The sequence below is a fragment of the Phacochoerus africanus genome, chromosome 1 (genome assembly GCF_016906955.1).
Source record: "Phacochoerus africanus isolate WHEZ1 chromosome 1, ROS_Pafr_v1, whole genome shotgun sequence".
NCBI classification, from domain to species: domain Eukaryota; kingdom Metazoa; phylum Chordata; class Mammalia; order Artiodactyla; family Suidae; genus Phacochoerus; species Phacochoerus africanus.
Genome location: NC_062544.1, coordinates 187,202,939 through 187,224,768, shown reverse-complemented (window position 1 = coordinate 187,224,768; position 21,830 = coordinate 187,202,939). Strand labels below are relative to the sequence as shown.

The 21,830-nt window shown below is 39.5% G+C and overlaps 1 protein-coding gene across 4 annotated transcripts in view; it reads left to right on the top strand.

Moving 5' to 3' along the window:
• GOLIM4 (golgi integral membrane protein 4) overlaps window positions 1-21,830 on the top strand; it is a 78,531-nt gene that overhangs the window by 30,117 nt on the left and 26,584 nt on the right. For 2 of the 4 annotated variants that reach the window (XM_047785972.1, XM_047785962.1), the window contains exons 2-7: window positions 10,178-10,252; window positions 11,887-11,936; window positions 13,341-13,394; window positions 14,699-14,849; window positions 18,722-18,804; window positions 19,346-19,429. In XM_047785972.1, the coding sequence (XP_047641928.1) occupies window positions 10,178-10,252; window positions 11,887-11,936; window positions 13,341-13,394; window positions 14,699-14,849; window positions 18,722-18,804; window positions 19,346-19,429 (497 nt within the window). The remainder of the gene's footprint in view (window positions 1-10,177; window positions 10,253-11,886; window positions 11,937-13,340; window positions 13,395-14,698; window positions 14,850-18,721; window positions 18,805-19,345; window positions 19,430-21,830) is intronic. The other 2 variants (XM_047785990.1, XM_047785982.1) reach the window with 1 other exon arrangement.

Genomic DNA, 21,830 nt, shown 5'->3' with positions numbered 1-21,830 from the left:
TCAGAGAAAAAGCCAAGTCTTCACGAGGTCCCGCAAGGCCTGTCACCATCTCTCCCCACCCCCTGCCTTCACCCTTTGACCTTCTAGGTTCACTCTGCCGCAGCTGTTCTGGCCTCCCTGCTTTTCTTAGAACATCCCAGGAATGCTTGCACCCACCTTAGGGCTTTTGCATTGCCCGTTGCTTCTATCTGAAACACTTACCCTGAGGTGTCGGTGAACTAAATCCTTTACTTTTTTTCAAGTTGCAGCACAAAAGTCTCTTTCCCAGTGAATTCGGTCTTGACCACCCTATTTAAAGTGAAACCTGACCCATCATTCCCACCACTCCAATCTCTTTTACTCCGTTCTTTTTAACCCCGTGGTGCCCACTAACTTCTAATATACTATTAATTATGTTTATCACTTATGTCTCTCTGCAGAATATGAGCTCCCCAAAGGCAGATATTTTTGACTCTTGTGCTCAGATGTATTCCCAAATGTCAGAACAATGCCTGGTGTATAGTAAATGCTCAGTGAATATTCATTTGACTTGGTGAATGAAGTATTCAGGATGCAATAGATAAGAGACCTTACACACCATCTTGTGATAAGCCAGATTTTTATGAACCCTTTTCCAAGATATGTTGTATGTGTTCACATTTTCAAGTGAAAACCTGACACTGCACTGGGGGTTTGGATGAAGATGGGGTTGCTGGTATGCTACTGCACTGATTTGAAGGAGAAGCCCATTGCAGCCCAGTTCTTCCTCCCTGAATTGTGGGTATTCTCTGCAGTACAGGTTTATGCAATGCAAGAACCTCTTAGGGGTTGATACCTGAATACTGAATTTTAGGTTTTTCCCTCTTTGTTACCATTACTTGAAATGTCTATGGAGGCAGGTTTTTATGAAGAAATCAGATCATTAAAAGATTAACTGTCTTTTATGTTTGGTTCAAGCACATAGATTTTAAAGAGTTTATGCATTATAAAAAAATGTTTATGCACTATAAAACCAATGTGCTGTTGTATATTTTATTTTATCTGACAAGTATTCTTATACATCCTTACATCAATTTTAGATGACCAGAAACCTAATCCTCCTTCTCTCTCTCATGCATTCTTTCCTGAAATACTATGGTGCCATCTAGATGAAATCTGAATGCTAGATAAGAATATTACTCTAGAGGATCTATTTATATACATCTGAATTTCCAAAAAAATACTTCTGTTACTATGAGTTTGTAAGTTTCTCATATATACGCATATGTACTTATTTTTATCTTTGAGAATGTAACTTTTACATTGTGTAGTCCCACATTTTCATGGGACAGGAGGCTGATATTCCTCTTAGTTTACAAAGAGATTATGTATAAAAATCTGCTGGCTTAGATTGTGTGTAAAAATCACCCTGGATCACCTAAACTTTGCTGCTCTCTCACTATCTTCTTAGTGTTTCACCTGCCTTTGCCTCTTCTCACAACCCAAATTTATTGATTACAAGTTTTTATAAAAGTAAATCCTATACTTCAGTGTCTCCCAAGGTGCCTGGAATACTGCTGGGCTATAATGACTCTTAACTAGCTAAGAGAAGAATTATTTCATGAGGCGTGAATAAATTTCACCTAATAATAAGAACGATTATTGTGAATTCCTATTGTGGTGCAGTGGAAATGAATTCAACTAGAATCCATGAAGATGTAGGTTCAATCTCTGGCCGGGCTCTGTGGGTTGTGAGCTGTGGTGTAGGTCACAAACACTGCTCGGATCCCATGCTGCTGTGGCTATCTATGGTGTAGGCTGGCAGCTGTAGCTCTGATTCGATCCCTAGCCTGGGAGCTTCCATATGCCATGGGTGCGGCCCTAAAAAAAAAAAAAGGATGATTATTAGTAGCTCATTACTTAAAGAATGCTAAGAAGAAGACTTGTGTGATAACATATATCTTAAGTCAACTAATGTAATATTTGTTTGAAAAAAACAAATCTCAATTAGATAGTATCATGAGGGAAAACCTGGGTATAGTTTCATCCAAAATAGGAAAGGAGTTAAGCACCAATTCAAATCATGGTTAAAATTTCCATAAACAACTTCATAAACCATATGCATTAGCAAACTTAAAAATAGAGGCTTGTATGAACTATAATAGGAACTTTATTGTGCAGTAAAAAAATACTGCAATTGCCATGCAGTAGAAAAATACCTAATCAGACTGTCCTTTTTTCCTCTCAGTATTCTGAAAGCTTCTATATTTCAAGGCTGTGATTTAAGTAATGCTAATCTTATGAGCTTATACATTAATAGATAAATTTGTATTTAATCTCTATTTTGTTATCTGTCTGTTCTCTGGGATATGTAAGTACTAATGAGCCAAATATGGAAATTTAGTTTAAAAATGCTGGGAATTAAAGGATAGCAGGCAGGAGAATGAAGCATCTTTTAAATGCAATCATTTGTTTCACAAGTATTATTGAATACCACTAGATACTAGGAACTGGGGGATTGGAACTGAAATGGTAGTAAGAGTTTGGGCTATAGAAGAGAAGGAAAGAGGAAGGTGCCTTTGCGGCACATATAATTCATTTATTTACTCATTCATTATTGAGTGCCTGTAATTCAGTGTAACATGGATACAACAGTGAGATAAATCAAACCAGAAATTCTTGCCCTGACTGAGCTTATATTCTAGTGGTATAGAAAGGCAATAAATAGGGCAAAAATGGTCAACAATATAATAGAGTTAAAAGTCAAGGAGAAAAATTAACAAAAGGGAAGGAGGAGACTGGAAGTGTTGAGGGAAGGAAGCAGGCTGCAGTCTTGGATGGGTTGTCCAGGAAGAGGTGGTATCTTTTTAGTAAAGATCTGAGGGAAGTAAGGGAGCTGGTCATGCAGATACCTGGAGAAGGAGCAGTGGAAGCCCCAGGAAGAGGCAGTATGAGGTACTGAGGTGCAAACACAACTGATGTATTCAGGGGATCACAAGGAGGCTGCTGTGGCTGGAGCAGGATGGACAGTGGGATGAAGCCTCATGAGGGCTTTGGGTTTCACTCAAAATGTTGATGGGAGGCTTTTGGAAGGTTTTGCCCCAGGCTGGGATGTGAATATGTAATTTAGCAAAGGGAACTAATTATAGGACAGGGTTCATTAATAATTCAGCCATGGGGTGTGAAGAAAAAGGAACCCTCCTACACCGTTGCTGGGAATGTAAATTACTGTAACCACTATGGAAAACAGTATGGAGGTTCCTTAGAAAACTAAAAATGGAATTACCATATGATCCAGCAATCCCACTCCTGGGTATATAATTGGACAAAACAAAAAGACATATGCACCCTTATGCTCATAGCAGCACATTCATAACAGCCAAGACATGGAAACAACCTAAATGTCCATCGACAGAGGAATGGATTAAGAAGATGTGGCACATATACACAATGGAATACTTACTCAGCCATAAAAAAGAACAAAACAATACCATTCGTAGCAACATGGATGCAACTAGGGATTATGATACTAAATGAAGTAAGTCAGAAAGAGAAGGACAAATGCCATATGTGTCACTTATATGTGGAATCTAAAATATGGCACAAATGAACTGTCTACAAAACAGAAACAGACTCACAGACTTAGAAAACAGGCTTGTGTTTTCTAAGGGAGAGGAGGAGGGAGTGGGTTGGACTGGGAGTTTGGGATTAATAGATGCAAATTATTACATTTGGAATGAATTAATAGGAGTTCCTATTGTGGCACAGCAGAAACGAATCCGACTACGAACCATGAGGTGGCCGGTTCAATCTCTGGCTTCACTCAGTGGGTTGAGGATCTGGAGTTGCTGTAGCTGTGGTGTAGGTCACAGACGTGGCTTGGATCCTGCGTTGCTGTGGCTGTGATGTAGGCAAGCAGCTGTGGCTTCCTAGCCTGGGAACCTCCATATGCTGTGGGTGTGGTCCTAAAAAGCAAAACAAACAAACAGAATGAATAAACCATAAGGTCCTACCATATACCACAGGGAACTATATCCAATCTTCCAATCTCCTTCATATATATATATATATGAATACCACTAGATACTATATATATATATACTAGACATATATATGTCACTTCACTGTACAACAGTACAAATTAGTGCAACTTTGTAAATCAACTATACTTTAATAAAAACATTTAAAAGAAAATAATAACTCAGCCATGAATTGTTGAACGGACTGGAAAGGTTGAATTGTATTGGAAGATGTAAAACTGCAATTGGGTGAGAAGCCGAAGCTGGAACTAACGATTTAGGAGTGACCTGTGAGAGGTCCTTGTGGGGTTGTGAGGATGGGGCAGAGATCGAGGTGATGTTGTGGAAAGAGTAGGGTGGAGACACTGAAGAAGAGCTGTGGGGGACTTTTACCCACTTTCAGGAGCTGGAGGAGGGATCCAGTGTGGTCTTCAAAATGGTAATAATCGTTCCTCTTCTTTTGTCTTTTGTTTTCAGTGGGTTGTTTTCTAAGGAGATCTTTGGTATCGTTTCTCAGACCTCTTATGAGATGAAATTATGAAATTAGGAAGGAAAGTTAGTTGGAAAACTGTGTCTATGATATCTTCATGTTAATTACTGACTTGTTCAACAGAAGAGGGGGTGGGCAGGTGGCAGGCCTCCACCCTACCTCTGGCCAATTAGAACCACAACTGAAAGTTGTTCTTAAAGATATAATAGGTATCTGTGACTTTAGGCTTAAAAAAATAAAACCTCAAAAGTATTATGTTCTGAGATAACTATATTGATTTCAATTTAATTTCCTTTTTTTAATCCTCTCTCTTGCTGGCCTGCTTAAAGATCTTCAGCCACAATTGTCAAAGCACAAATTTGTTCATTTTCATTTTTAGTCACCTGTAAAATGATAAAGATACTGGCAAATCAACGTTTTCACAAGTTGAAATGTGTGACTTTCATACCAGGACTTGTTTGTTTGCTTGCTTTTTTAATAAAAGTAAAACCTTGTGTTATCATCAGGACTGAAAGCAGAATTTCACAGGCTGATGCTTCTGCCCAAGAAATGTTGCCCTCTCTTGGCTTAAGGTGTTAAAACACTTAGCAGTGTTCTCTGTCTAATTTTAGTGTGTTGCTTTCTAATTCTGACTTGGATCCGTTTGCCCTGAAATGTCAGAGATGTATATTTTACTCCAAGTGGATGCATACAGCCTCTGTGCCTTTTAAATGGAAGTCAGAGTTAAAATGGAAAATTGCTGTAGGAAGCTGGCATGTTTTTAAGCTTTTAAGTGTGTGAAGGGGGGAATAAAAACTCTTTCCATTCTTGACTGCGTAGAAGATATTAAACTCCTTGTCAGTAAGCAGGGAAGATGATGAGTATTAGGGATTTTCATCTTTTTCTCATGAGTTCTTGTGATTCACATCCTATCCCTGTTGCAGTGCTGGTCTGCATTAACAATCTTGAATGCCAAGATTGAACCATTATTTTTATACTTATTTTTCCTTGAACCTGTTTGGTGCTTTGAGAATATTCATTATATATCTTTTTGTTGCAAAGGTTCTAGCAGTATGAGTTCATCTTGACTGATGCCCTTGACTTCAGAGTATAAACAGAAAAAGAGAGATAGCTGACAAGGATTGATTAGCAGTCCTCCTTCTAAGCGAAAGAGTAAACCTATCTAGATAAATCACCAGCTCAAAAGTTTAGAGAATGTATGTTAAGAATTAAGAGTACTATGGGTGTATGGGTGTGTTTAATTGATAGGGAAATTTTATAGAAGAGCTACAAAAACACAAAAGATTCTATCTGTTCTGTTTTACTGTCCTTCAGTTTTTATTAAAAAATAGGCTTATAGGCTTTACTATTAGAAAGATTCTTTGCATCCCTTTTTAAGGGATTATTTTTTTTTTAAGTAAACAGAAGCCGAGATCAATATTTCACTGCTGTTTTAGTGAAATACTTTGTTATTAGTAGACTTTAATTGTAGGTTAAAAGGGCTCAGGGAACCACCTGATTGATTCTCTGGCACTTGTAAGCCATCACAGATAGGTGAAAATGCATTTTAGTATTTTCTAGCACTTACACATTTCAAGTGTGTGAAGCACTTGATGTATATTAACTCATTCCGCCCTGACATCCACCCAAACAGATGGGCACTAGTATTATTCTCATGCACCATATAAGGAAACTGAAGTACAAAGAAGTTCAGCAACTTGCCCTTATAAGGAATGGATCTGGGTCTTGAACCCAGACACTGCTGTGCTCTTGACCCTTACATTAATTGCTGCCTGCCCCTTTCCTTCTCCCCTTCTTTCTAGAATTTCCAACCCTAAGGGTAAATTTCTACCCTCACTTTCCTTTACTTAATGCAATTTCCTTCCTCCGCCTGTCATTTGAGGCTCCTTTTCAGTCTGCTTTCCTTTTTCCTTCCTCTGAGCCTGATGAAGACAGCGCTTCTCCAGCTCTTGTCCTTCACTGCCGCTCCATTCTCTCCCTTTCCTCCTCAACCATGTTCTCCAGCCCTCAATCCATTTCTGAATTCTTAGGTTATATATCAGGATTAGAAGCTGGTGCTCTAATAATAGCTTGGCCAGTTCAGAGTAAGATAATTAGAGTTACCTCAGAGTAAGTACAGTTACCTCATAGTTTCTACATACATTCCCTGTTCCTGTTACCACATTATTTTTTTTCTGCCGCATTTGCAGAAACATAGTATTCTTGCCTTTGGTTGTACTTTTAGTGACGCCGCTTTATGTATTCACGAGTATGTCTCAGATTCCCCAAGACCTTTGAATGTGGACTGTAATCCACAAACATGTTTGCCTCCTTTTGGGCATTATATAGCTTCTCTTCAGGCTATTTAGGAGCATTTATAACTATGTATCCTAGTATCTTCTAGCTCTTGAGACGCACTGCTATTACTGTGTTGAATGTGTGAATTTCCATTGCCCATAAAACTGTCAGACAGTTGTGTGATTCAGTTTGGTCAGTGGGTGCTTTGGACCAGCTGTTGGCATGTTATCATCCTAACTGAATCCCAGTGGAAGAGGATAAAGCACGGAGCAGCATCTCTCACACTCCCCTCAACACCCCAGCCCCCACACTCCCTCTCTGCTGGGTGTAATCTAGTGGTCCCTCTGCCCTTACCGAAGATGAAATCATCCTGATAAGTCTTCTGCTTCCTAAACCGAAGACATTCATTACCTGAGGACAAGAACCACATAACATTGAGTTTGCCACCTTGAGTTTAGAGTGATCACTGCTATATTTTATTAAGTCCAGAAGAATTTCACAGGGTTGTACTTGTAAATACAGCTTTCCTCCTCGATCCTTACCCTCCATAACAATGGTTCATAATCTAGAATCTGAGGCAGCTGGGATGGGTGGTGAGTGGTCGCCTCACGTATGTTTTCTTGACTGTACTGTTGGGGTTTTTTGTTGTTGTTTTGATCTTGGGTGTTGCTAGGCTGGAGTTGCTTCCCTCTGATGGTCCTGACCTCCATTGAGGAGCTCCCTAGACTCAGGATGCCTGCTACCACATTGGTTCCATTAGAGAAAGATCTGGTCTACTTTGCCTGTTTTTCCTTCTCTAAAAGTGATGCACATTCTTGCTGAAATTATCTGTAATATGTCCAGTTAGTGTACCCAGCTTTCCTGTTAACTGGTATGTTTCTGTTCCTATGACCTTCTACCTAGGCTATGGGAACTTGTGCTAGTGGATTGGAGATGAGGGGGTGTTTTCCTTCCAACTGGGGAGCTTAGGTGTTCCCATGGCATCCTGTTCTTGCCTCTGTATATCATGCTAAGGTTGTAATGTATCTATTTCCCTAAAAGCTTCCTGCACTTGACTGAAACTCTCAAAGACTATAAGCACACAGTTCAGGGCTTGGCCTGGTGAGGTTCTATAGCACTAATCTTTGTATCCCTCCCGCCTTCCAATTGTCATTCAAGATGGTAGTGTTAGTACCAACCCAAGGAACCTCTTGGTTTTAATAGGTTTTTCAATATTGGCTGAGAGAGTTTTACATACTATGCACCGATATGTCTGAAAACAATCTAATTTCTTGGACTTGCAACTAAGCCTTCGGGAACACAACTCTCTTTAGTCCACTTTCAACACCTCTGTGCCTTTGTCCCTGTGATGTCTTCCAGGAGTGCCTTTCTCCTCTGGTGTCCCCAGTCTACCAAGTTGTTCTTCACTCTTAAAGTCAGCCAAGAGACTGCCATCTCAAGACTCTTCCTTCACCCCTCTCCCATCCAGAGCCTGTCCCTCTCTTTCACTGGGCTTGAATATACTCTCACTATGCCCTGATTATTTAAAATTACTTAACCTATCTCCTGTGTTAGACTAGAGCTTCTTGAGACCAAGGCTCATGCCTATTCATTTTCCGTTTCTACTCATAATATGGTGCTGCGTACATAACAGGAAGTCAGTAAATGTGGAGTTGTATTAGATTCCTTCATAATATATACCACTGGGGTAGGGAGGAGGGTGGTGAATAGAATAGGAACCAGACGGAGAAAGGGAATGGGGCAGGAATTGTTTCAATGACTAATGGGAGGCTGAGATGAGGGGAAAGATGAGTTTGGGCAGGCATGCCGTTAGGGATGACACCATACCAGTCTGGGTGATGGCAGGCATTCTAGGAGTTGTGGACTGAAAAGTTAGCAGAGGTGTGAGTAGAGGTGGGAGCTGTGGGAGTCATAGATGGAGCCCTGGGAATGAATGGTTTAGAAAGGATAGCAAGATGAGAGATTCAGTGTTGGGAGAAGGGGCAGGACCCTGGAGATGATGGCCATGTTGGAAGGAGGACAGCCATAGATGGTAACTGGCGGCAGGGGGCAGGGCGAGTAGTGGGGAAAGGGTGGAGGAAGGACAGGTGATCCTTCAGCAGCAAGCAGATAGCAGACAGGGAGGGGGCAACTCTGGGCAGCCAGCAGTGTTGGCAGTCATATGCATTCTACACCATCAGTCAGTGATTGACGATTAAATTCTGTCTTAGGTAGTCATGGGGAGCTAGAGGTGGTAAAAGAACAACTGACAGGCTTGGCTTAGCTTGCCAGGGAAGGAAATCATACGTGACCATAGTGTGAACAAACAGGATTCGAGGGTGCATCAGAAACTTATTTTATTCTCTCCTCCTCTCCCCTGCTCCAACCACTCTGCAGGGCTGGGTTTTCTGTCCCCACATGAAATCTAAGAGAGACTTCAATGTTTTTAAGCTTCCCTCAGATTTAAAAAATTTTTTTTTTTTCAATAACTTTTCATAAACACAATCTTGGTTTAGTAAGGATCATGTCTGGTCTAGTCCAGTGTAACAATACATAGTTAATTCATTTAAAGGTAAAGCTTGTCCAACTCTTGCAGCTCCTGTTTGCTCCACATATGAAGCTGCAACTCTTGCAGCTCCTGTTTGCTCCACATAGAGAGAGTTCTGATGGGGCTGCCCCTTATTTTTCCCCCTTGCACATCTGTTCTGTCTCCCCAACTAACCAGGCAACTCTGGTTTCCTGAGAGTAGGCCGGAGGTGGGGTTGGTAAAGTGCAGGAAGATCCTATAGCACCACACCAGTTAGCCTTGGGTTTCCTCCCATGGCAGAGATGTCCCAGACCCTTTCATAGCTTCTTTAGTAGGGAGAGTCCCTCCCTCCTTCACCTCTGTGGCTCTCTCACCTATGTTTTTCTTGACGGGGGAATACACCTCGTCTTTCAGCAAACTTCAGTATGCTGCCTGGGCTTGCTTACCAACCCAGGCAGCTTGATTCAAATACAGCTCATGTTGACTTGGCAGTACTTATGGGATATCTGGGTGGAAATACTCTCCTAGTGCCTGAGAGAGAGTTGGAAGCTGGACATATAGATGGGGGTAAATGCTGGACAGATGGTGGCTGAAGTCAGGAGAGTAGACATGCACGACCAGGCAGAGACAAGGAACTTCACAGAGACTCACTTTCCAGAAGCCAGAGAACAAGGAGCTGGCCGAGAAGCTGGAGGCTATCCCAGAGTGTTGGCTCTAAAAGCGGGCAGACTGCATAGGAGTCAGCCCAGAATTATGTCTATTATTGTTTCCATTTTTTACCTGGAGTGTGGAAGTTAAAATGCATACATTTTAAGTTTAATTGTGAAAGGACTCTAAACCGTCTTCCTCCTTTTTTGAAAACTGATGTTAATTTTACTTTAGAATTTCTGATGCTTTGAAAATAAGTTTTAACTTCTTTTTTTCCAGTTGTGTATGAACACAGATCAAGATTAGAGAAATCCTTGCAAAAGGAAAGACTTGAACATAAGAAAGCAAAAGAAGGTAAATAAATAACGTAATTTCTATTCTGTTTTTATCACACTCTTCTTTGAAGCATCATGTACTTGCTTTACTACTTTTTTGCTAAGAAATTTTTCAAGTCATCCAAAGTCAGTTTTATAGGTGAAGAGAAAAAGAGATATCAAGCAATATGCTATACATTGTGCAACACAATAATTCCTGCTCAAGATTGGATTTAGAATCTTTCATTCAGTTTGTGCTACTTTGAGGTCATTTATATATAGGTTAGGTGTATTACTGCAGAAATAACACAGTTTTTCATTTAAATATTACATATGTTACTAATACCTGGAACTTCTGTCCACAGATATCTAGGAAAGTGACAGCATTCATTATCTAGTATATGACAAAGTTTATCTATACATAGACATACATATATATGTGTGCATATATATAAAAAACATAATGATTTCATCTCATTGTATGATGTTTTTTAAGTTTTGCACCTTTTTTTGTCTTTTGTCTTTTTTTTTGTTGTTGTTGTTGTTGTTGTTGTTGTTGCTATTTCTTGGGCCGCTCCCACGGCATATGGAGGTTCCCAGGCTAGGGGTTGAATTGGAGCTGTAGCCACCGGCCTACGCCAGAGCCACAGCAACGCGGGATCCGAGCCGCGTCTGCAACCTACACCACAGCTCACGGCAATGCTGCAACCTACACCACAGCTCACGGCAATGCCGGATCGTTAACCCACTGAGCAAGGGCAGGGACCGAACCCGCAACCTCATGGTTCCTAGTCGGATTCGTTAACCACTGCGCCACGACGGGAACTCCTGCACCTGTTTTTGTTGTGATTATAGGCTTTATTGGCACAGCCAATTGCTTCAATTAGAAAAATAACATTCAGTACAGGTACTAGGCAGTGCTATTGATTTTTATCAGAATTTTTCTGTAAAGCATGGACTTTATACAGCTTGTGCTTTGAAGTTATCTGCATTCTTATTTTTATTTATTTATATTTTCTGGTAAACCCTGAGATGTAAGTGAGGTGTTCTGTCTGATTACCTTGGTCTGAGATAGGAGGGAGAACAGTGGAGGGCAGTGTGAGCGAGGATGTTTTACTGAAACTTGGATTAAGCCTGTGTGAAGAAGAAAAATTTAACATCATTAAAATGCTTTGATAGGATTTGGATTTTTTCTTGTTTTCCAATGCAGAGTGATTTTATAGAGCCATCTAGTGGATAAAAAAGCTTTAAGAAAGCATTTAAAATGGTTTCTACCACTTGATTTCCTTTTCAGGTCCTGGATGATTTTAGTGTGCCATCTAGTGGCTGGCAGTAAATCACTTATGTCCTTAGGTGCACTTTGTGCTTTGTTTTGTCTCCTTAATTTTAAGGACAGTTCATCACAGAGTATACATTCTAAGTGCACTTTTAATCAGTTGGTTATGATAAGTATTTTGTTGATACAAAATCCACAACCTTAAGAAAATTATGTAATAGTTCTTTTAACTCTTTCTAAAGCATTAAAAAACTAGATAAATATAGAAGTCACCGAGTAGATTGTTTTAAACCTAAAACATTTTTTTAAGTTTAGGTAAAATTTCCTTTATTCTTTAGATGTCTAAAATGCCACAGTGATTAAATAACACTCATTTTCTCTATTTTTTTATTTTCTAGATTTTCTGGTTTACAAATTAGAAGCACAAGAAACACTAAATAAGGGAAGGGTGAGTATTTGTTTTTCTCCCCCAGTTTTTTATTTTAATTTTTTATTTATTTTGTTCTCTATCCTTTCAACTTGAAAGAGAGGGAAATACAGTCACAAAACTTTTTACTCTATTGATTATTAGTATTGTAGGACTAGTATATATTTTTCTTTCTTTCTTTGTCTCTTTCTTTTTTTTCTTCTTTTTCTGCCAAAAAAAAAAAAAAAAATCCCGAAAGGAAGACCTTACAAGTGGTTCTTTTAAAACCTACCTTCCTTCACTTATTACCTTATTGATGATAGTGATAATTTAGAAATAGCCTTTATGTTCAACAATAAGGAGAAAATTCTTTTTATTCACTTTAATCATTTATAGACTCTTTTATTTTTTTCTTTTTTTTCTTTTTGTCTTTTTCTAGGGCCACACCCATGGCATATGGAGGTTCCCAGGTTAGGGGTCTAATCAGAGTTGTAGCTGCCGGCCTACACCACAGCCATAGCAACGCAGGATCCCCAACCCACTGAGCAAGGCCAGGGGTTGAACCCACAACCTCATGGTTCCTAGTCAGATCCGGTAATCACTGAGCCACAACAGGAACTCCTAGACTCTCTTTTCAATAGAATGTGATATTTATTTTGATTTGTATACTGACTGGTTGTGGCTGCTGAGGACTGGACACGTGCAAGGTCCAAACGTGAAAATGCCCCACTGACACACAAATACTGCCGGGGCACAGAATTCAGTGGTAGGCATAGGCTCAAGTTTCTGTCCTGGCTCTGCTTCTGAAGGAAATGTTTGCCCTTGGCCTGTTTCTTAGCCAGAGTTTCTCACTCTGAGCTGGAGTCTAGTTGGGGTAAAGTATCATGTGTAGATTTCTTACCCACTGAAGCTCAAGAAAGGAAAGTGCCTTTTCTTTCCCTTCCCTAAAGACATGCTAAGCTTGTGAGGTCTGGCCTTTGTTGGTTTAATCTCCTCTTCCCCTTGGAGCACCTGCCACAGCATATTACCTATTAGCCATGTGTGGTGCTGTGCTGAAGGACAAGTTTCCCTGTGCTTCTGAGCCTCAGTTTTTCTTCTAAATCAGAAGGTAGAGGTAAATCATCTCCAAGGGCCCTGTCAAGGTGCTGTTTGGCAATTCCATGTCCTGCTTTTTCATTACTAAAGTCTAGCAAACTTACATGAAAATTAAAGCTTCATTTTTGCTATTAAGTAAAGAGATGGCTTTAGATGTGTCCTGGTTCAAGCTTTTAGTGAAGAAAGCAGTCTGCACCCTTCACTAGCTCAGATAGTAGAGTGGAAGATTGTATACTGGGTGTGTGTAGACAAATGAAATGAGTGAATCTTTCTATTAAAAGTTTTAAAACTATTTCATAAAAGAGCCAAATCTGTTATCTTTGTGTTAACTATTTGCTTTTCAATTTACAGCAAGATTCCAATAGCAGGTACAGCGCGTTGAATGTCCAACATCAGATGCTGAAAGTGAGTAATTTAAAGTTGTTCTTCATGAATGAATGAAAGGATTAACTCAGTAACTTAAGTGATTAAAGAAAGTTTACAGAAAGTTAATTTGTATTGTAATATGGTATACTAAAATCATTTTTGGCTAAAAGTGATACACAGTTGTAATGCTCCATCTTATCACTTGATTACAAAGAACATTGTGTGAGTTTATTACACATCTTTTAATAAATTAGCCTAATTATTTATTTTGTTCTCTATCCTTTAAGAATTTTTGTTTGTTTCATTTTTTGGTCTAATTTCTCAGAGCAGTTTTCCTTAGGTATTTTCTTTGATCTTAGACACACTGGAGGCAGTAGAAGTGTTAAAATGCTGCCTTTTTGTTACTAGTGTTTAGTAAGTATCCTTTTACCTAACACAGGAACACAATTTATATTTAAAGATTCTCCTTCCTTGGTTCTTAGATAAAACTCATTATTGTGTGTCAGGAAGACTGAAAAAGAGAGAGAGAGATTGCTTCATTATTTCTGTCAGGCCAGAAGAGATGAGCAGCAGCCATTTTGTCACCCTGCACAGCAGGAAACCTCAGCACCATCTCCACACCCCTCCCACTCCCCAGTGTTTTGTTTGGTATTGTCTTTCTGCCTTTGTCAGTAGGGCATGTGCTTTTTATTGAAACAGAATCTTTCCTATTATCAAGAAAGCAACACATGAATGAAAGCAGACCGCCCTTTTGCATTAAGCATTTGGAGACTAGAATTTATCTAGATTGTGATTACAGCTTAGTATTAGAATGAGGTGTAATGTAAGTAAGAATCAGCCTATAAACAATTGATTTACTACTTCCCCCAAAGGGAAAAAAGTCTTTTTTCCCCTTCTTTAAACTAGGTTACCAGGAAGACTGAAAATCAAAGAAAGGAAATAAAAAATGTTGCTGGGAAAACATCCAATTGAAAGAGGCAATCTAGAGTATCCATGGAGGGGTAATTTTTCCATTAGCTTTACTTTGTTTCCACAGTAACTTGAGTCCCTGGGAAACCCTCCCCCCCTACCCCCCAGCCCCTGCCAAATCCCTTCCTTTTCCATGGCTTCTGGAAACTTCCAACCTCTTGTTATTCACATTAATGTTAAAAATTAAGGAGAAAATTATCTTTGGCCATAATCCCAAACTGTTCATTTGAAATGGAAAGGAAATGGAAGGGAGCTGCACAAATTCAAAGCAACCTGAGGAAAATGAAGCCTACTGCTTCATTTGTGCTATTGGGAGATAGATTCTGATGTAGCTTAGAGACTGTACATCCCAGCTCAAGTTTTCATCTTTGCAGAGTCAACACGAGGAGCTCAAGAAACAGCACAGCGACTTGGAAGAGGAACACCGCAAACAAGGAGAAGACTTCAGCAGGACATTTAATGACCATAAGCAGAAATACCTGCAGCTGCAGCAAGAGAAAGAACAAGAACTTTCTAAGTTAAAAGGTATTTGGAAAAAAAAAAAAAAAAAAAAGGAAGGAGTTCCTGTCGTGGCGCAGTGGTTAATGAATCCGACTAGGAACCATGAGGTTGCGGGTTCGGTCCCTGCCCTTGCTCAGTGGGTTAACGATCCGGCGTTGCCGTGAGCTGTGGTGTAGGTTGCAGACGCGGCTCGGATCCCGTGTTGCTGTGGCTCTGGCGTAGGCCGGTGGCTACAGCTCCGATTGGACCCCTAGCCTGGGAACCTCCATATGCCATGGGAGCGGCCCAAAGAAATAGCAAAAAGACAAAAAAAAAAAAAAAAGGTATTTGGCAGCCCAATTAGCCAGTGTGTGTGTGGAAATGAATAGTCATATTAACATTTGAACAACAGATTTTTGTTTGTTTGCTGTGGGGGATTGATTTACATTTCATGTGGTCCTTTACTAGCTCCTTTTTAATTCCTTGTGACTTTTAACATTTACACTTATCTCTTTGGGTTTGTTTAAGGAAACAGAATAGAAAACTTAGTGTTTCTCAATGGGGCACACTGGCCATGTTGGGCAAGACAGTTCTCTTTTTACCTGTGTTGTGAGACATTTAGCATCCCTGATCCCACCTACAAAATGCCATCAGTGTGTCCCAGTCACAGTGATACATTCCCAGATCTCTCCAGGTGCACAGAGACTCCCTGTTGATCACCAACAGTAGCTTCAAAAAGCTCAGGCTCTGGAGTCAGACTGCTCTGGTGAATCTGGGCCTCTTGAGTTACTAGTTACATAAGTAGGCACTTCGCATAAATCACTGCAGGCTTCATTGTCCGCATCTATAAAAGCGGGGTCTTCGTAAAAAGTATCAACCTCATAGAGTAGGTATGAGGATTAAATAATTTATGTAAAGCACCTAGAACAGTTACCAGTACATGGTATATTAACCACCATCAACATCAGCATCAGATATTTTAATAGTAATATGGAACAAAATATATCACTTCTGAGTACATATGAGTTCTGAAAAAGAGCAACAGCATATTCTACAATCACCTGTTCAGGTTCTAAAGAAGCTTGAAGTTTGAGGTTTAGTTTAAAAAGGTCCACGGTGCTTGCAAAAACAAGGGTGAAATCTGAGTAAGGTCTTCTATAACTAGTTAACTGTGCTGTGCCAAACGATTCCCTAGGTTTATTTAAAATGTCATCATAGAGCCAAGTTGTGTAGTGGGTCCTTTGGACTTTTTTTCTACTTTTTTTGCAATGCTTTGTGTATAAGTATTTCAAATAGGTTACAACCAAAAGGCACATGAGTGTTAAGTAGCCACTGAGGCAATTTGAGGTTGTCTTGATGGAGCTGGGCCAGATGGCAGCAGATGGTACCCAAGAGATGCAGATATGGAGAAGCCTTGGCTTGTTGGTGCTGTGGCAGGTGGTGAGGAGGCCTTGAGATAACAAAACAGAGTAAGGAGGAAAGACTGAACACAAAGATGGTAGAAAGGAAGGGAGAACCTGAAGACTCCAGTGACCAGATGGCATTGCTGCCATGAGGAAGCTACACCTTTGTGTGATGAGGAAAACGACATTGGGCTTATTGGATACACCCTTTAGCACTTGCAAGCCTGAGCTAAGCTGAGTAAAAGCATTTAACTATATTGACATTAAGTAGATTCATTTAGGAGTGAGAACTAGAATTTTCTAGGTGCCCAACCTATCTTGGCATACTTTACAGAATATAGTTCTTTCAATTTTTGCCTGAAAGAGCATGTTATCTCATGTCTACTCTGTATTTACTACTTTCTTCAAAACTAAGTATAGTGAAATTTTAACAAGAAATCAGAACCATGGAAAAAATGGGGACACTTGTGAGTTCTGCCTCCTCAGATAATTCAAGCCTGATGGTCTGGTCTGAGCTTCCTGGAACCCAGAACAAAAAGAGAAATACAGTAAGTTATAGGGCTCTTGTCATCAGAAGAGAGAATCTACCAGTACCTTGTGGCGTGAGGGAGAAGCAGAGTGACAGAGACGGAGACAGACAGCAACAAAGAGAACAATATTTCTGATACAAATTTTTGAAAGTTTCTCAGAGAAACTTAAATAATGTGACAGTGCCGTTGATGACATTCAGATAATCAATTTTCACATTAGCACTTTTATTCAATTATGGTCCCTGACAAATACATAGGACAGTATGTTAATAATGCACACTGTGAGAAAGGCGGGTCTGTAGTGGAAAACTATGAGGTATTTAGTCCAAGTAGTCCTTGGTAGATTAATGTGATATGAAGAGGGAATCTGGAATTTAGAATATGTATAGCTATAGCTGAGATGATTATTCTTCTCATTATTGTTATAATAATAGCTGCCATATCTGCCACGTGCCAGTGGAAACTTTTCATAACAACCTGTAAGGTAGGCATTTTATTTAGCCTAATTTCACAAACGAAGAAATTGAGGCCTGCTCATGTTAAGTAACTTGCTCCAGGTCATACAGCAAAGGCACAGGAGCTGCTGTCATTGAGGCTATAAACTGAATTCCTTTAAAAATCAGCCAAGTTTGGGTATTTCAGGTGTGCGTGTGCGTGTGCGTGTGTGTGTGTGTGTGTGTGTAGACTAAAGCCCCAGCAGCTGATATGCACACACAGCTACATTTAAGTCCTCTTGTTTTGACCTTTGAGAAAATCCACTATTATTACATGGGTAACCCAGCCACTGGCCACATTTCCCACCTTGATCTTCATCTCTCCCCTAACCCAGTCTCAAATCCAATGCCCAAGCGGGGAGTCTGAAAGTGGACAGAAAATCTGAGGAGAGGTGGGGACTGGTGCTTTCCTTCAATGTTGAGTGCAGCTCTGGAGACTCAAAAGTTCTATCTGCAACGAGTGGCTGCCACTTCGGGGACAGTTGCCCAGCTCAGTCCAGGTTCATACCTGCTTGTCCCAGCATAATTCTTAACAGCACCCCCTTTCACTCTCAAAAGTATCTCCCATTGGAAAATAAATTACATGGCCACCCAGCCACCGTTTAACTTCTGCTGAGTGTTGTCACATAAGAATTGGCCTAATATTGCCAGGTCTTATTAGACCCAGATTCTTGATATTTAAAAGATGCAACTGTTCAAATGTGGAAGACACTGTATGTAGGCCAACACTCTATGGCCAAAAAAAAGAAAAAAAAAGTGTTTGTGCATTGGATTTGACCCAAGGGCTGCCAGTTCATAACATCTAATGTCCAGATACAGAAAATATGGGGAAATTACCAAGAGGCTGAACATAGGGCTTGATGTTGGGGAGATTTTAGGATTTACTGCTACAGTTACATATTGTAGCCCTGGGAAGAAGTGCCCTGTAGCTATTGAAAGGAGAATTTGGATCAGTCGAAGAACTCCATGGTAGGAGAAAGAAAATATATTTAGAGTTTTTGAGCAGGTGGGGTGTCTCTCAGTGTCTTTATTTCTTGAGTTGCCTTTGCAACGGAAATACCTTTTGAGGACTGTGGAAATTAATCATGCTATGAGAAAAACATTTTGTGCTTTTTGATAACTTTGTTTTTAATTTGTGAAGAGACTAAAATCTTAAATGACCCCTACATGTTACATTTCATTCCTAAGGGCTTGCTTATAAATAGAAATATTTCATTTTTAGTCCAGGAGTAAATAAAAACTCTTAACTTATACAGTGTGTAGCTTGTTTAAACATATTTAAACCACCGAACCAGAATGTATTTGGTTGTCCAGCTGAATCCATGTCACAAGCTAAAATGGTACAGGTTTTGTTGATTTGGAATATTGTACTGTCAAAATTCAAAACAAAGCCTAGAAAAAGTTATGTGAGGCTTTCGATGTGAAAATAATAGAATCAAAAGCCTGAAAGTCCCAAGGCTTTATGCATGATTTTCTTTTTTCTAAAATAGAAACTGTGTATAATTTGAGAGAAGAAAACAGACAACTGAGAAGAGCACACCAGGATATGCACACACAGCTGCAGGATGTCAAGGTAAAAAAACGGCACTTGACTGTTTAGTGTTTGCCTACTTTTTTTTTTGTAAAGTGACTTTAGAAGTCGTTCCCTTCTTGACCTGCTTCTCAATCCACCCTGTTATTTTGGGCTTTGCATAAATTGGACCATGCCCAATAACTTTACTACTTCTGCATTGGAAGCTAAACGATGATTTGGAAATCCCAATGTTTCCATTAGTACTAGAAAGATTCTTTTGCTAGATGGTTGCATTTTAATAAGCTTTTTATTTATAATAAAGGCTTATTGATAATGAAAGATACTTTTATTTTTGTTTTGATTTCATTATAAGTGATGATGCTATTTGGGTAGCACATTTTAGACCGTGGAATACTGTCTTAGTCAGTAGGCTTTATTAATTTGTAGGCTTCCCTCTACACACATTTTTAAACTTCACAAATGCTGCAGCAATAAGCAAACAGGCAAGCCTGCAACATTTAGGTAGTCATACCCCTGTCTACCCAAGAGGAGTTTGTCCTAGAATGTGAAAACTCAACATGTAAAATTCTTTTTTGTGTAGCAACAGCATAAGAATTTACTCTCCGAGCATGAACAACTTGTAGTGACTTTGGAAGACCACAAGAGTGCACTAGCTGCTGCACAGGTTAGAAGGGTAGCAGCTTCTCTGGGTTCTTTTTAAGTCTGCTTCACATTTCTGAACTCCTCTATGCATGTAGTCTCTTACAAGCCAGTCTTCACTGAGTTCCTTAGGCCAGAGCTTTCCTAATCCCAAAGATCATGCATGCTTTCAAAACTCAATCAAAAGAACATTAAGATAAAATCTTTGATTACAATTTTGTACTGACAGTGTGGTGCATATGACTTTTTCTGCACTCCACTAGCCCCTACATGCAGTGATCCAAAATTTGTTTCAATCCCAGAAATTATCCCATGGGTACAGTCTTTTGCTGCTGTCTGACCTGTGTTCACCCTTGCTTTTACAATCTATAGGATTTTATGTTGCTAGCTACCTAAATAAATTATTGTCAGGCTTAATATTTCACCCCTTCCTCCTTTGCTCTTAGCATTACAGCCACAAATATTCCTTTTAAGACTAGTCTTATGGGTTGTTTGGTCAAATACAGGAAATAAGAGACCTCAGGTCAATAGAAAGCAAAACAAAAGTTGTAAGCTTCATTTGTTCAAAGCCTAGAACCATCCTTGGCACAAGGCATGCCCTCAGTAGATATTTACTGAATGAACAAACAAAACAATCCAAGTGTTGGAGAGGTTATTAAAGTAATATCATACTATTTTACAACTTTCTAGTCAAAGCAAAGAAACAGGAATTGCTAGCTTAATTGCTATGTCTTAATCACTGGTCTTTTCTTCTCTTGGAAGAATTTAAAAGGAAAGGGCAAAGGAAAACCAACTATCTGTGCTTACCAATTATTTTTTGTATTTATAAAATTATTGAAAGTATAACATGCTGGGCCCTGATCCATCTCAGAAACTGTAGCATCTGTGTCTTTGGGACCCCTTTTCAAGACATGCATTGATAGGGTATTTTATTATAAAACCGTAGAGCTGTGTGGTAATTTTTCACATGTGTATAAATTCAGTTGACTTCAGAGGGTATTATTACATTCAAAAGCTTCTTTATAAAAATTATTCTGAGGATTATTATTATATATGAAACTGCTTTTCATACTGAAAAATGTGACAAACCAATTTGAATACTCTATGTACAATAAAGGCCATAAATTTTAGACTAAGCAATAATTTGAAAAGTCAGAAAAATATCAGTAAAATAGTTTATTTAATGACAAAAACCAAATTCTATCCTAAGCACATGGGGAATATTACTGACAAAGTTTTGTAATAGAAAAAAAATTTAATTTAACTTAAGTACAGTTTTCTCTTCCTTTAGATACCTTTTTGGCTTTTCTGGGTGAGGCCTCCAAGTTTCTCCTGCTTTTTTATCCTCCTATTAAAACTTTCCCCAGATCTCCTTAGAAAACAAATGCTGTTTCAGCACCTACGTTTCTCATGTAAATCATCTTATGAGATATTCTGTCTTGACAACCTGATTTTTAAATGTCATGGAGGAGGGTGAAAACAGGAACATAGTAGAATTTGAGAGATTATCATAATAACTTTCTATACAGAATTTTACTTAGTAGTCACAGTCTACTGAGTTATATAACATCGTACCCTTTTTACAGCTAAATAAAGTAAGGTTAGAAGGCCCAAGATCAGTGCCCAGAACCAAGCTTGAAGCTCAGGTCATCCCGACATCAAAGTCACACTTAACTCTTAAGCCCGGATCTGTGAAGACCCCCCTGTAGCACAGTCACTTGGGCCTTGCCCCAGACCTAGTGAATCATAATTTCTAGGGTGGAGGTCCAGGAGCCTGCATTTTTAACATGATCCTTCTATGACTTAACATGATTCTTTTTTTTTTTTTTTTTTTTTAGACCTGCACTTGCAGCCTATGGAAGTTCCCAGGCTAGGGGTCGAATCAGAGCTGTAGCCATTGGCCTCCTCCTCAGCCACAGCTCGCCAGATCCAAGCTGCACCTGCGATCAACACCCCAGCTTATGCAGATCCTTAACCAACTGAGCAAGGCCAAGGATTGAACCCATGTCCTCATGGACACTGGTCGGGTTTGTTTCCACTAAACCACAAGGGGAACTCCTTTTTTTTTTTTTCTCTTTCTTAACGTGATTCTTAATGCTAGTATTTGAGAACCACAGCATTACTGCCTTCAAAGATTTTATATCTAGGAAAAGGAGAAATAAGAAAGGCTAGAATATGTATCTTATCAAAAGTATCCCTATGTGGATGTCATTTTTTTTTTTTTTTGACCTTCAAAGTTGGCTTGCAAATGTTTTAATAACTTCTGGGCTAAGGGCCACTGTTAGCCACATGGCACACCTTTGCAAAGATCATAAAGAAGCACTCTCCTGAGACAGATTTAACAAGCAGGCTTCTTCACCTGTGAGTTAAAAAAGGAAGAAAGACACCTCTTCCTTGGGGTGGGAGAGCCCTGCAGGTTCAGTGCT